Consider the following 13,427-nt stretch of genomic DNA (forward strand, 5'->3'; position numbering starts at 1 on the left):
AGGAATGTTGCTCTTCCTCATTACTTCAAAATTTTATTTTTGTTATCAGTAATATGTGCTCATAATTAATTGGCAAGCTGAGAAAACACAGTTATTTACAATTTTTTTGTACACCTCACAATTATAAAAAAAGTACACAACTAGAAGTATACATATGAGTAAATCCACGTGAAGTGAGCCTTCCAGAATTTTTTTGTCGTTTCAACGAAACTTTCACATCTTTGAGAAAATGCTACTTTATAAATTTCCTGAAAATATTTAGTTGTCGAAATTTCTCATTTCTTGCCTGCATTGACTAGAAAAATTAAACCTAGAAATGTTTACAAGACAATAATTCAAGAGAGTTTACGTCCCAAATTCAATAAAAAATATTCAAATAAAACAATATGTATGCGGTACTCACAAACTAACAACTATTAACTGAAATAGCATATTTATTGTATGAATATAAATAAGAAGAAAATGATAATGGTCCAAGGATCGGCAGTTGAGTTCAAAAATTGTAACGACTAAATAAAACGTTTGCTCACAATCTCGTTTAGAGCAAAGAAAGTAAACCAGTTTAGCTTTAATTTAACCCTAAATTTAAAACAATCGTTTTGTGAAAAAATGTTTAATCTATGAATGCGAAAAATACGAAATAAAGAAGGTACCAAGGTTTCGTTAAAATTGGATGAAAAAAAAAAGATAATCCACTGCACTTGAAATTGATGTGATGTAACACCTTTTCAATTAAACCAAACAATGTACGCACAATAAAATCAGGCGCGATAAAGCTGTTTATGAATATTTAGTAAAGTTATTAAATGTTTATTGTCAAAAATCCTTCAATAAATTAGAGAGGTGTTTCTCTTACTTCGTGTATTACAAAAGTTCGCATAAATACAACTGCAAAAACAGTTAGCAACGGTTACGTTTTTATAGCGTTTAAGTGCACATTAGAATTTGTAATTTTTTTAGTGAACAGTTCCATTACTAGCCACAGAAACGTACCAGTCCATTCCTTTTAAATTCGATTTAATTAATTTAAAACCAGCCAGTTCCGTTGTGAGATATTCTATTTGTTTTCCGTTATCAAAGCTGATGGTGTTGTATACTCCACTGAAATCGTTTTTGATGAAAGTTATTTAATTTTTGTTTACGTGACTTGGTACAATTACTATGATTCCACCCTCGAAGTAATTGCAGACACGAATGTGCTAGAAATAGATTGGTCGCATCCCTAACCATCATTTACCTAATGCTATAAGGTGATGTCACTTAGAATATCTGTGCGTTTATGTTGCAAAAGTTAATTATTTTTCACTTTTGCAAATTAATCGAATGATACTACGAAGAAATTAGCCGTATTTGTTAAAAAAATTACTTTTTAGTCACGTAACAGTTATTTATACATTATAAGTGCAAAATTAGTGTTCAATTTATAATGAATGAATGTAATTACAGTAATGTATTTCTTATGTGATGACAAGAAGAGGATACATCATGGAAATGGATTCATGGTATCTAACGCCAATACACATTAATGTGTCGCAATGGAAAAAACAAGAAAATATCGATATAGAAAAAAAATTTATTCAGCAACGTTTACATTAGAATTTCTTGAAGCTCTTCTTGGAGCTACTTCCTTTTGTAACCTTCAATACATTAAACCTTACTGTCTTAGACAAGGGACGACATTCTCCAATGGTTACAACGTCACCGATTTCCACGTCCCTGTAATAAAAGCGAAGTTACCGCCAATATTCTCAAAAAAAAAAAAAAAATTGGTACTGGGCAAATACTCTGAAGTGTGAAATTCGCTTGTTGTTAATGTCATTTGCATCTTTTTACGCGAAAATCGCATCAATTACTGGGAAACACAACTGTACACTTGAGCCTACGGAATGTTGGGTAAATGTGCCACTTAAATGTATTTTAAAGTTTTAAATCATCATCACAATAAAGTATAGTTCTTATTTTTCTGTGGAGTGACCTGCCCAAAATTTCATAAGCGCAAGTATCATTTTAGAAATATATTTATGTGAAGATATCACGATTTTAACATTAAATAACTGCCAAAGTAGATACAGTAACATGCAACCTGAAACACATAACGCCGACTTAAGTCCTTAACCTGCTTTTTGACCAAAGTGAGTTGTCGATTAAACGGAATCGCAAATATACAGTTGTAAACATAAAATCTTGAGCAGCGTGAACTTGTCATTTTAAAAGACTGATTGTCATAATGATTGATGATAATTATTGTTATTAATATTATGGAAAAATTGAATGTACTGAAGAAGGCGGAAATAAAAGCAACATTAATCAAAAAGCTACTTTATGGCAAAGTCATGGATTATAACAAAAATTAAGAATATATCTACTATGTAGGGCTTTCAAAGTCTAAGCTATGTATAAAAAAAATTTCTTCCTCAGATAAATTAACATTAACCGGACAGTTAACAACTTAAGTCGACGATAAGTGAATGACGCGTCATGTTGATAAGCAATCATGATAATCCTGTGATTATCCTTACACGACATTTACGAAATGTCAAGCGTAATACGACAGCAGAGCTACCAACATTAATTAAAAATGCAATGCCTTTTTTTTAATCACCTTATTTAAAACATACCTGAAGCATGGAGACAGATGTACTGACATATTTCTATGTCTCTTCTCAAAACGGTTGTATTTCCTGATGTAATGCAGATAATCTCGGCGAATGACAATAGTGCGCTGCATTTTCATCTTTTGAACGACTCCAGTCAAAATACGCCCTCTAATGGACACATTTCCGGTGAAGGGGCACTTCTTATCAATGTAAGATCCCTCAATAGCCTGCACAATGTTAAAAATGTATCTTACAAAGAATATAAACAAGATAACTCAAAATTAACATAGACCCCATAATACATGCGATTAGATGGTAAAATAAATAACAAATGATTTTTTCATCCGGTACTGGTTAGTTCTCGATCGCCCCCATATACAAAAATATTAGTATCATAATTGAAGTAAATAATACAAATACTTCTAACAATAATTTAACTTGAGTCAAATAGTATTAAATTTAATACATGTATTTGAACCGCTACCAAAAGTTGGCTAAACTGTTATTTTCATCTCAAAACACCTCTGGCCTTGATGCCTTGACACTGTACACATTAGACAAAACAAGAAACATAAGCATAAACTGTAAGCCCCACCACCAACATGCTGTTAACACCATCCCCAGCGACGCAGCCCTTGGCTCTGGAAAGTCAATAAACTGTAACAAACCTCTCTAGGTGTTTTAAAACCTAGCCCCACATTTCTGGATATCCTCGAAGTCTTTTTTTTAAGACCTGCCTTGCGGTTGATGTTGATACCGTGTTGTCTTTGGAAAGCTTTCTCTGTCTACAGAAAAACACACGTTAGCATGCGTTAACAAGACCTACCTCTCGTGGGGTTTTGAACCCCAATCCAACTTCACGGTGGTATCGTAGAGACTTGCGTCTCTTACCACCTAAACCCTTCTTACGGTTTAGAAAAACTGTTGGTTGACGTTGGAAAGCTCTTTCATTCTGGAAAACAGTGATTATTCCTTTTACATGAGCTGCAAGTTTGAGATTTCAACCACGTGCAACTTAGGTTATGGTCTTCCGTCTTCAGGGCAAAATTTACAAAATATTAACATTACAGTTTTGCGAAGGAAACTACTAATAAATTACAATGTAATAGCAATTTCCGGGTACTTAATTTAGTGTAAATAAACGCATTTTTTGCTTTTTAAACACCTACCTGATCGGCCATCTTGACGTTTTCACTAAAAAGAACAATTGAAATGCGCACGCGCCACCACGAACCAATCCAGAAGCAAAAGAAAGCATGCGCACTAATAACCGCGAAATTCAAAATAAAGGAAACGGTACAAAACAAATTTATTTATTCAAAAAAAACAAACGACTATTTGGGTAAAAACATTGCTAAGTTGTCACTTATTTAATACCATGTTTCAATAGAATATTGTTGACCTGTTGAAGAATTTCGTCCCAAATCTGATTTATCTTGGAATTGCACTCGCCACCCTGAGTAAGCTGAAAGATGAAGTATTGATACATGGAATCCAACGCTTCTTTACATTTCAGGATGTGGAGAGCTTCACTAGAATTAAAAAGTCTCATATACAACGGGTACAAAATAATAGAGGTTTGAAATACAGAGTGTCCCAGAACTCGCACCCCAGAGAGAAACGGCGTATGGAGGCAACAATTCTGAACCAAAATTTTGAAACCATAATTTTTTGACTCAAAAAATAACCGAGATAAGACAAAAAAACTGTAGCCAATTCTGAAGCTAAACAGAATTTGAAAATTGGTAACTATGGACACATACTATCATCCATTGGTCAGTTAAACATTAACCTCTCGTTGCCTAGGAAATTGGAATGGCCATTTACTCCACTTCTCGAATAAGCTTTCGGAATTGGTTGTTAACTTTTTATCAGTTCTCGAATACTATTAAACTTAGTCAATTTTTGTTTTGAAATTTACCATTTGTATTGCTGTCGGCACCCTCCCTTGCTCTCTGGGGCGCGAGTTCTGGGACACCTGTATAAAATCAGAGCAAATATTTTTAAATTACTCACGTTTTTAAACACGAGAACTCCACTTTGGTGTCTTTCAACCCAACAATCAACTTATCACTTTCACCTGGGAACTGAAAACAATAAATTACTATCACAAATTGCAACAAATATTAATGGTTTACTTCTCTAGTTACAAGTTCCTTATCGGAAAACAACAACACTGCGACAGGTGATATAACAGTAGACTCCCTTACAACGGTGGTTCGTCTGATATTCGACCTAACTTCATTAAAATATAGTAGAAAATTCGAAGCAAACGAAGTTCCTTTAAAGTTGACACTTTCAGAGGTTATAGTGGCTTTCTGATTATAATTCGTTAAAAATATATTTGCCTTCTTGTAACGTCCCTTCACCACGTCCCAATTACGATGTCTTAATAGATTTCCAGCGCCAGAAAACAGAATTGCCTTTACTAGTTCATCGTTATCTGAATAATTGTCTGATACTGGTAGCGCTGGAAGCAAATCTTTGTGCAAGTAATCAAAGTGGATTTTCCGGAGTTCTGTAAAAAAAGAAATTGTTAAAATTGTATCAAACTTTACTCTAGTTAAATCATTTGGACTTACTGCTTATTGTGATCAATTTATAGTACACCAAATTGGCATCAAAGCAGTACCGCATTGCAGTATTTTCATCAGAGCCCTCCAATATTTCAAGCCAAGCCTCAAAAAGTCTCATCATAGCCAAATGGTCACTGTGTGTACTCCCTTGTTTTTTAATCCTCTTAATTCCTTCTTTATCCACAAGAGCAGTACTAAACAATTCAGTATCAGAAGAAAAAATTGTAACAATGTCAACTACCGGAGTGACACATTTGTATACTACAGAATTGACTAAAATCTTTCCCAATTTTGGTTCCAATTGAAAGTTAGCCAATGTTCTCCCTAAAGGAGTCAAGTTTTCACAGTCATCTAACAATTTTAGATCTTTTAACTCTCGGACGGCTCTTCTTGTAGCGGTTTTCTCGGGAGGGCTAGGTAATTGGCTCATAAATTCTATAGCGTCCATGTTATTACTGTAGACCTTGGAATTCAAAATGATTTTTGTAAGAGATGTTTTCAAAATTTCGGGGTCGCTGAATTTTGAAAATGATTCGAATTTGGATTTTGGGTATAAATGGAAACTTTCTCCTGGACGTACGCGACCTGCTCTACCCTTCCGTTGAGCCATACTCGATTGAGATATCCAATAATTATCGATACAATTTACACCTGAAATAGTTTCATTTATTAATACAATAGCAAAAAGCGTGTGTTCAAATAAATTTTCGAGAAGTTTAAGAAATGCAGAGCATCTAAACATCAATCAGAATTTACCTTTATCACAGTCAAATCGGTTTTCTTTGTGGATCCCAGTATCAATAACGTATACCACATCATCAATCGTAACGGAAGTTTCAGCAATATTTGTAGACAATATCACTTTCCTGACTCCTGGTGGAGTTCGCGAAAAAATTTTCCGTTGATCTGAATCTTGTAACCGAGAATGAAGACATAATACTGACATATCAGACGAAGAAGGAATCAATTTTTGAATTTTTGTGATATCTTCCCAGCCTGGTAAAAAACACAAAATGGCACCTTCTTTTTTCGTTTTGTGGATGTAATCAATCAATCTCACAACATCCTCGTGAACAACAATAGGAGTTTCATTGTTGTTAGTTGCCATGGACAAGCTCTTACTCAAACTGATTTTCTTGAGATCATCTAAGAAATAAGATTCCACTGGATATGTAAATCCTGGGATATGCATCACTGGAGGATCATTCAAATATTTTTTGAAGAGATTAACATCCACTGTGGCGCTCATGACAATCAACTTCAATTTTGGGTTTGTCTCGAGTGTTGTTTTCAGTAAATTCAACAGTAAGTCTGTGTTTACATCACGCTCATGAGCTTCATCCAAAATTATGTGTGAAAAATTGGATAAATTGATATTAGATTGCAAGTGCTTGAGTAAGATTCCAGTGGTGCAGTAAAGAATTCTTCCTAGTGCTGGGTTGTAATTGGACTTCAAACGAATTTGGTAACCAACAATTTGACCACACTACAAAGAGAGCTTTAGAGATAAGAAGCAACGAATGTAGAAAATTACATTTTCGTCTCTTTCATCAGCGACGCGATCTGCTAAAGAGATTGCAGCAATACGTCGGGGCTGCGTGACAGCAATTTGACATGGCTCTCCTTCTTCCAAACCTTCGCGAGCCCAAGCTTCTAGCACATACTGAGGAATTCGTGTACTTTTACCACATCCTGGCTCCCCTTTTATGATAATGATTCTGTTATCGCGCAAAAGATTAATGAAGTCTTCCCTAAAATAATAAAATTCTCTACTAAAACTAAATCAATGCAGTGTTACTACTCACTTGTATTTTGAAATTGGTAGAACTGTTTTTTCTTTAGCAAAATATTTTGAATCCCGAAACAGTTTTTTTCTCAAATTCGTATTAATGACTTCAAGACCGGTACCCTCAATGTCGCCAATCCCAGCCATTTGTTGCTGTTGAGTAGCAACAGTTTCCGCCACTGCAGGAATAAACTTGTTCCTGTAAGCCTCAGAGATGTTTTCCATTTGTTTAACAGTCTGTGTGCCTAATGATAAGATGGGTTGAGTTTGTTTCTCCATTTCTTTGATTTCTTTCTTTTGAACAATAATTGGAAAACCTTCCTTTGTAATATTGTCATTCTTCCTTAGCCACAATAACGTAGCTATAGCAGCCTTATGTGAAGCTTCCTGTTTAGTTACTCCACAAGCACTAAACTTCAAAGGCTCTGGCCATTTGATGTGATAGGTACAAGTCCAACTCATATTTTTACCCTTACTCTTTATGAGACTGTATGTTGGTTTAAGTTTCAAATCAATGTTCTTCAACTGTTGAGCCACCACATCAAAAGCATTGTGTAAAATATTCTTTGGTGCAATATTTATTCGATCTAAAGTGACATCAGGAGCATCTGGAGGTGGAGGTGGTTGTAGTTGTGGCTGTTGTTCTTTATAACCATCACAACTGTTGAAAGTAGACAGTAATCTCTGCAAGAAGTTTGGAGTCACCAAGTTTGGGTTGAACCCACTTGTTTGACTGCTAAAGAGCCTGTTGGAAGCTGGTAAATCCCAATGAACGGTAATTCGTCCAGGCGTAAAAACCCACGTTTGATTTGACATGTTGACAGAACTAGAAATAAAAACATTAAAAACATGTCGATTTAGACAATAATCTAACATACAACTTCTTTTGATGTGATCCTCCTGAAGCCAGTTTTTGCTGTCTTAAAACACATTTAAGTTTATCAACTTCCTTATGAAGATTTGTGCTGTTAGATTCTGGAGGATTTATCGAACCTGTACGCACATTAAATTCAGTTAATTTATTTGCCTTTTTCGAACTAGGAGACGAGAGGTTAGGGAATAGGTTTTTCGAATTTTTTGTTCGATAACATCGAAAAGGCAATTGTGTTCTTGATGCGTTCCGAAGAAGGCATCTTTTTTGTGATAACACCTGTTTATCTACTAAAAACAACACTTTTTCCAACATTTTTACAGTTTTTGTGAGTAGGTTAAAATTTAAAGGTTATTATATAAAAAGAACTGTCATTTCGAAGAGCACGTGTATACAGTTGACAGATGACAGTTGTAAGGAGCGTTTTCTTGATTCAACCAAATGACCTTGATAATGATACCAAATGTTCAAAAAAATATTAACAAAAAAAAAACTTAGAATGAAAATTTCGGTTGTTGAAATGTTCCATTTCGCAAAAAGTAGATTGTTTTGAAAAGCCATTTGATAATTCATACATAAATTTCACAGAAAACACATTTTTCATTTCTCAAATTTCTGTTAAGATAATATTTTTTAATCTCAAATATTAAAGTAATGGCTTATCACCGAGAATCGTAAAATATACATACACAGTGTCCGGAAAGTCATGCAATTCCTCCACATTGCATTATTTGAGCGTGCCATAAACATCAGAAAACAATCCATAATCTGGCTTTTATTCTGCAATATGTGATTGATTGAAGAGTAAAAATGTAATGCCAAAATTAAAGGTTTCTCACGTTCAGATGGATTTGTGATATAAAGAACATTACGTGAAACAAAAAATTTAAAAAATCTAATAAAATGATAATTTAACATAGATCGCATAAAAATTTAAGTTATTGAGTTCACAGTTCAGCAATGTTGTATGTTTTCCTTATTTTATCGTGGTTCTCCTACAAAAACGGTGATATTTTTCTTATTTTAGAGAAGTGCCTTGTTATACCCTTCCTGGCGCGATATTCCGGACACCTTGCATTCCGGACAACAATCGACTATTGTACCAATTACAACGTTTTTTAGAATTTTATAGTAATTTAAAGATAATGTAGATGTTCCTGAAAAATTGATATCAAGCTGTAGCCATGGTGATCACAAAAATGAACTTATATGCAACTAACACAGTAAATTCAAATCAATATTGACTATTTACTGTTGTATGTATATGTATCTATGTACTTACAATAGTTGCAGGTGATATATTGATATGTTGCATTACGATGGAAAAGTATATTGTTAACGAGCGTTTGGTGCGCGTGTGATTAATTTTAACTTCTGGTTAAATTTCTCACAATAATTATAACATTTAATTAAAACAAAGTAAAATTGCAATACATATTTTGAAAATTACAATCTTGTTATCTGTCAAAACAGTTGCAGTTTTTTCAAAACTATAGGACTAAATTCCTAAAATTGGTAATTATTTTGCGCAACTAATCTCATTCAAGTGTCTTTACAAAAAGTTCCAAGAAAACAAAGATTTTTGTATGTGGACAACACCTCAAAAATTCCAGGTCTGCTAACATTGGTCTCTTCGAAACTGATGATTGATGAAATAGAGTCGAACTGAGTTGACTTAAATAAAAACAACAATAAAAATAAAGACATATTTAAGGTCATAATTTGAAAAAATTGTGGAGCTCTACGCCAAATTTGAAAAGATTTATGCATTGAATTGACATAAACGAGTACATTAACACCCGAAGACCCGTTCGTGATTTAATTCAATACATAAATCCTCTCAATTTGCCGTAGAGCTCCACAACGTTCACAAATTTTGATCTTGAAATGTGGGTGGTATTCAAAATAATGGGTAAATCAGTGTTGCCACTACAAATTTTAATATACTTATCAGCCCCTCCTTTTCTTATTGTTAGCACCCTACACGTAGAAAAACGTAATAAAGAGTTATTTCATGTATTAAAAACGATTTAGCATTCATGAGAATAAACACAAAGTTCTACTTCTTGCAGCAAATAATTTGCATGCTGGTATAACCTAACTATGTACTCCTAATTAATTATTATCTTAATTGAACACAAATAAATATTTAAATTCTGACAATAACATCAAAATTTTGTACACAAAGCCACTAAAACTTTTCTGTGAAAAACTGACCATTTGAAGACTCCTTTATTGAGAAAATATGTCTTATTAGCGTTGTTTTTGAGTTATAACAATACCTGTAAAGTTCGAGTGGACATACCTTTTAGAGTTCTTCATCAATCGTACGGTTTCAATTTACACAATAATTGTAAAAGACTGTCCAATCCAATTCTAAGTGTTTCTCAAACTCATCAACGAAGATAAATTGCATTACCAACCTACCGACAAAAGGGTGTTAAAAAGTAGCTAAAGTTTATAATTTCCTGTAGGCGCCAAATTTAAACTATTGATGTCAAAAAACTCTCACTGCAGTTTTTAGTACTTATTATTGTTAAAATTAAGTGACATTTTGTTAAAAGAAAATTCTACTTTTTTATTTTGTGTATTTTTCGGAAAAAACTGAAATTGTTCATCGATCGTATACAAGCCATTTAGGTACTTTGAATAGCTCACTTCAAGGTCCTGATTCGAAAAAATTTTGAAACTTTAAAACTAATTTTAGAGCATTTACGCATTGAATTGTACATAAAAGGGTATTTTAACACACACGGATCTGTTAATGATTTAATTCAACACATTAATCCTCTTAAATTTACCCCAATGCTGCAAAATTCAGGCGAAATATGACTTTGAAATGAGCGATTCAAAGTAGGTAAATATGGTATTTAGTAAGCTTTTAATTTTGTTTTATAAATTGCTGATAAAACCGACATTAATCATACCATTCATAATAGTATGACAAAACTGATCCGCGATGAGATTTTCTCCTGAAAATTCGATCTCACAAAAAATAATAAAAATTGTTTTTTTACTGAAATTTTTCTCTCGTGAGACCAAAATTTTATGAAAATATCTCAACATAGACTAGGATCTTTAACTTTTTTTTATTTTTTAACAATTCTTATAATTTTTATTTATGTAATAATAATTGATTGTACTGTTTACTGATCATTGTGTTTATTTATTGCTTCGAAATAATTATAAAACAAAAATACAATAATAAACTCAATTAAATATAAATATTCTTCTTCAAAAAGAAACAGAAGTATAAGGTGACTCTGTGCCTCGGACTATCTAAGATCTTCTAGTTATCTGAAACTGTATAGATGAATTTTAAGTAGTTTATAACAAGAAATCAAATAAAAAATAACAAAACCGTTTTCACTTGCTTTCTGCCTTCTCTAGGACCTATACTTACTAACCAATCTGTAAATGCATTCACGATCTTTTTAGACCCCGGCAAGCCATGGAAATCTAGTAACTTGGTTGGTAGTCAATATTTGTGAGCTAAAAAAGTTTCCTGAAAATGATTGACATTCGTTCTGTCGATTGGAGTTGTCACCTTTTTTTGGCTATGAATTGTGTCTGAAACCTTTCCTCTGTTGCCAGTTTGAACCGAACATTCAGAACTTGATAGTTTTATTGAATTTTTATCTAAAATTTTGAAATTATTTTTCAACAAATTGCAATAATAATCATAATGGAAGACATTAATGCTAGTATATTCCAATGGCAAAAAGTTTACCATTCTCAAAAAGCACTTCTGCCAGGTCTTGATTCTAGTCATAAAATCTTAAAAAAGTTTATTTGATCAATTTAGCATTTGACCCAGGGTTTTGTGTTATGGAATCTCACACTAAAAGCAAACTTTGGCGAATTTCGTTAACTAAAAAGTGCAGCAATTTAGAATTTGAATTGTTTTTGTTTACATAAAGTCTTGTGATCGTTCACTTCTCTGTGTTTGTAACTCATAGACTTCATAATTTTGAAAAGTGTTGTTATCTCGGCATAAAATTCTAATTGTTGCCGATTATCAGCCAAAAGTTTTCATCTTTGGTGTCCACAAACGGTTGCACGCCGCACCTAAAAATAATTTGAAAACAAACGTCTACGCGCGGGACTTTGTACCTTACAAAGAATATATTTGTAACACCTCAGATCATTTGTTCCAGTCTTAAATCAGGCCGATCTTTTCAAAACTGCAAGTAGCACATTTTTTTGTTCGAAAACGAAATCACTTTAGGCATTTTATTGCAATATTTTGAAGATAATGCCTTTAAACTGTTAGTTTCACGATTGAAAGGAAACACACGATTTTTCCGGTATCAGAAAAGTGGCAAACTTGCATGCATGAAAGACACATGTCAGATGTGACAGTAAAAAAACTACCTCCGTCAGTCATTGTAGCCAACAAAAAGAAAAAAAAACATGGCGTACTCTGGTCTAAGAAGATCGTGAATGCATTATACATTTTTTTGCTCCTAACTTTGATGTTGTCTGTTATCCAGTTAAGGCATCTTCTGCAAATTTCCAATTTGTAAGCAATAAGTTTAAACAAAATCAATATTCAAATATTTTTAAAATCGCGTTGTCTTCAACATTTCATTGCTTAGTCCTACTTTCTTCAAACATCCACCAGACTCGTGACAAATGGTGAATGCTTCTTGAAAAACACGTGAATGTTGCTTTTGGCCACCGTCATTTTTCTGTCCCTCGGTGACTTTTTCTTTGCTTCTTCACTTTTGCTCCATATTCAGCTCTACCTAAGACTCATTGGCATGTGTGGACTTAGATGATATGAAATTTGAATTTCATTTTATTGAACCTTTACTTTAAACGGACCCGATTCGGAATACAAAATAATTCCTTAGGTTTTGTATGATACACAATTAATTTTCAGAGGAAGTAGCAAAAACTTAATGACACATTCTAAGATTTTTTTGTTTGATCCTGGTATGCCTACTTGTCATCACTCAGACAAGCAGCAGTCGCTGAAAAAGAGGATAGACTGAAAATTAACCAATTATCTCATTTTTAAAAAATTAGGAATTTGTTAAATTGTTCAAAGATTTGACTGTAATGATAAAATAATTTTCAGATAAAAATTGTATGCTGTTGAAAAACAATCTGTACAAACTTGACGCACAAATTACCATTATTTACGGCTTTCTGACATCACTGGAAGCTCTTGTTGTCGTTAACGGAATATCTAAATAATTGCTTTTTCACGAAAAAAAAAAGATAAAAAAAATCAGACTGCGACATTGTTCAATCCGTTGTAGAAGGAATAGAACTTTTTATTAATACATACTTGTTCTATTTACTTGTTTGACCTTTGCTAATGAGTATAAATGACCAATTGAACTCCGTGTTAAAAAAGACAAAAAATAGAAAGAATCGGTTTCACTTCTTCTAAGCACCTGCGAATGCCAAATAACCCCGTCCTTGTTTTTTTAAATATGATAACAAATTGGCATGTTTACTTAACCTGCGATAACAGAAAATAGGAAAACATTAAGTATTCTTTATCAAGCAAGTTTGTTCAAGCCGAACATATTTTGGTTGGAGTTTTTATCGAGAAAGCAATGCAGCTAGAGTTTAATGTATGCTCG

At 33.2% G+C, this 13,427-nt stretch overlaps 2 protein-coding genes across 3 annotated transcripts; both read right to left on the bottom strand.

Moving 5' to 3' along the window:
- Positions 1–1,555: 1,555 nt before the first annotated feature.
- RpS11 (ribosomal protein S11) lies at positions 1,556–3,840 on the bottom strand. Of its 2 annotated transcripts, none has more exons than XM_088034389.1 (4): positions 3,767–3,840; positions 3,266–3,382; positions 2,619–2,824; positions 1,556–1,716 (listed from the first exon to the last, which is right to left on the bottom strand). In XM_088034389.1, exons 1-4 carry the CDS (start codon positions 3,776–3,778, stop codon positions 1,593–1,595), a joined length of 459 nt encoding a protein of 152 aa, XP_087890515.1. In that variant the 5' UTR covers positions 3,779–3,840; the 3' UTR covers positions 1,556–1,592. The 2 variants fall into 2 exon arrangements, with proteins under 2 accessions (XP_087890515.1, XP_087890508.1); XM_088034382.1 differs by lacking the exon at positions 3,266–3,382 and adding an exon at positions 3,424–3,549 and having other exon boundaries at positions 3,767–3,827.
- Positions 3,841–3,894: 54 nt separating this feature from the next.
- On the bottom strand, positions 3,895–8,243 carry LOC148181120 (ATP-dependent RNA helicase DHX30-like). Its single transcript, XM_088034374.1, has 8 exons — positions 7,838–8,243; positions 6,979–7,785; positions 6,708–6,924; positions 5,930–6,659; positions 5,180–5,824; positions 4,736–5,115; positions 4,614–4,684; positions 3,895–4,129 (listed from the first exon to the last, which is right to left on the bottom strand). The coding sequence occupies exons 1-8, from the start codon at positions 8,143–8,145 to the stop codon at positions 3,964–3,966; spliced, it is 3,324 nt and encodes a 1,107-aa protein (XP_087890500.1). The 5' UTR covers positions 8,146–8,243; the 3' UTR covers positions 3,895–3,963.
- Between the last annotated feature and the right edge of the window lie 5,184 nt (positions 8,244–13,427).

The sequence above is a fragment of the Gnatocerus cornutus genome, chromosome 1 (assembly GCF_029298725.1).
Source record: "Gnatocerus cornutus isolate USDA-ARS CGAHR chromosome 1, icGnaCorn1.1, whole genome shotgun sequence".
Lineage (NCBI taxonomy): Eukaryota > Metazoa > Arthropoda > Insecta > Coleoptera > Tenebrionidae > Gnatocerus > Gnatocerus cornutus.

What these genes read in the sequence shown, in the direction of transcription:
- RpS11 (XM_088034382.1), bottom strand. An exon ending in GGTTCAAAACCCCACGAGAG is followed by an intron (nt 2,825 to 3,423) that starts GTAGGTCTTGTT and finishes AACATTGTGCAG; the next exon opens with GCTATTGAGGGATCTTACAT. An exon ending in CATCTGTCTCCATGCTTCAG is followed by an intron (nt 1,717 to 2,618) that starts GTATGTTTTAAA and finishes CTTTTATTACAG; the next exon opens with GGACGTGGAAATCGGTGACG.
- LOC148181120 (XM_088034374.1), bottom strand. Translation starts at nt 8,145, where the DNA reads ATGTTGGAAAAAGTGTTGTTTTTAGTAGATAAACAGGTGTTATCACAA. An exon ending in TAAATTGATCACAATAAGCA is followed by an intron (nt 5,116 to 5,179) that starts GTAAGTCCAAAT and finishes CTTTTTTTACAG; the next exon opens with AACTCCGGAAAATCCACTTT. An exon ending in GAGTTCTCGTGTTTAAAAAC is followed by an intron (nt 4,130 to 4,613) that starts GTGAGTAATTTA and finishes TTTTAATTCTAG; the next exon opens with TGAAGCTCTCCACATCCTGA.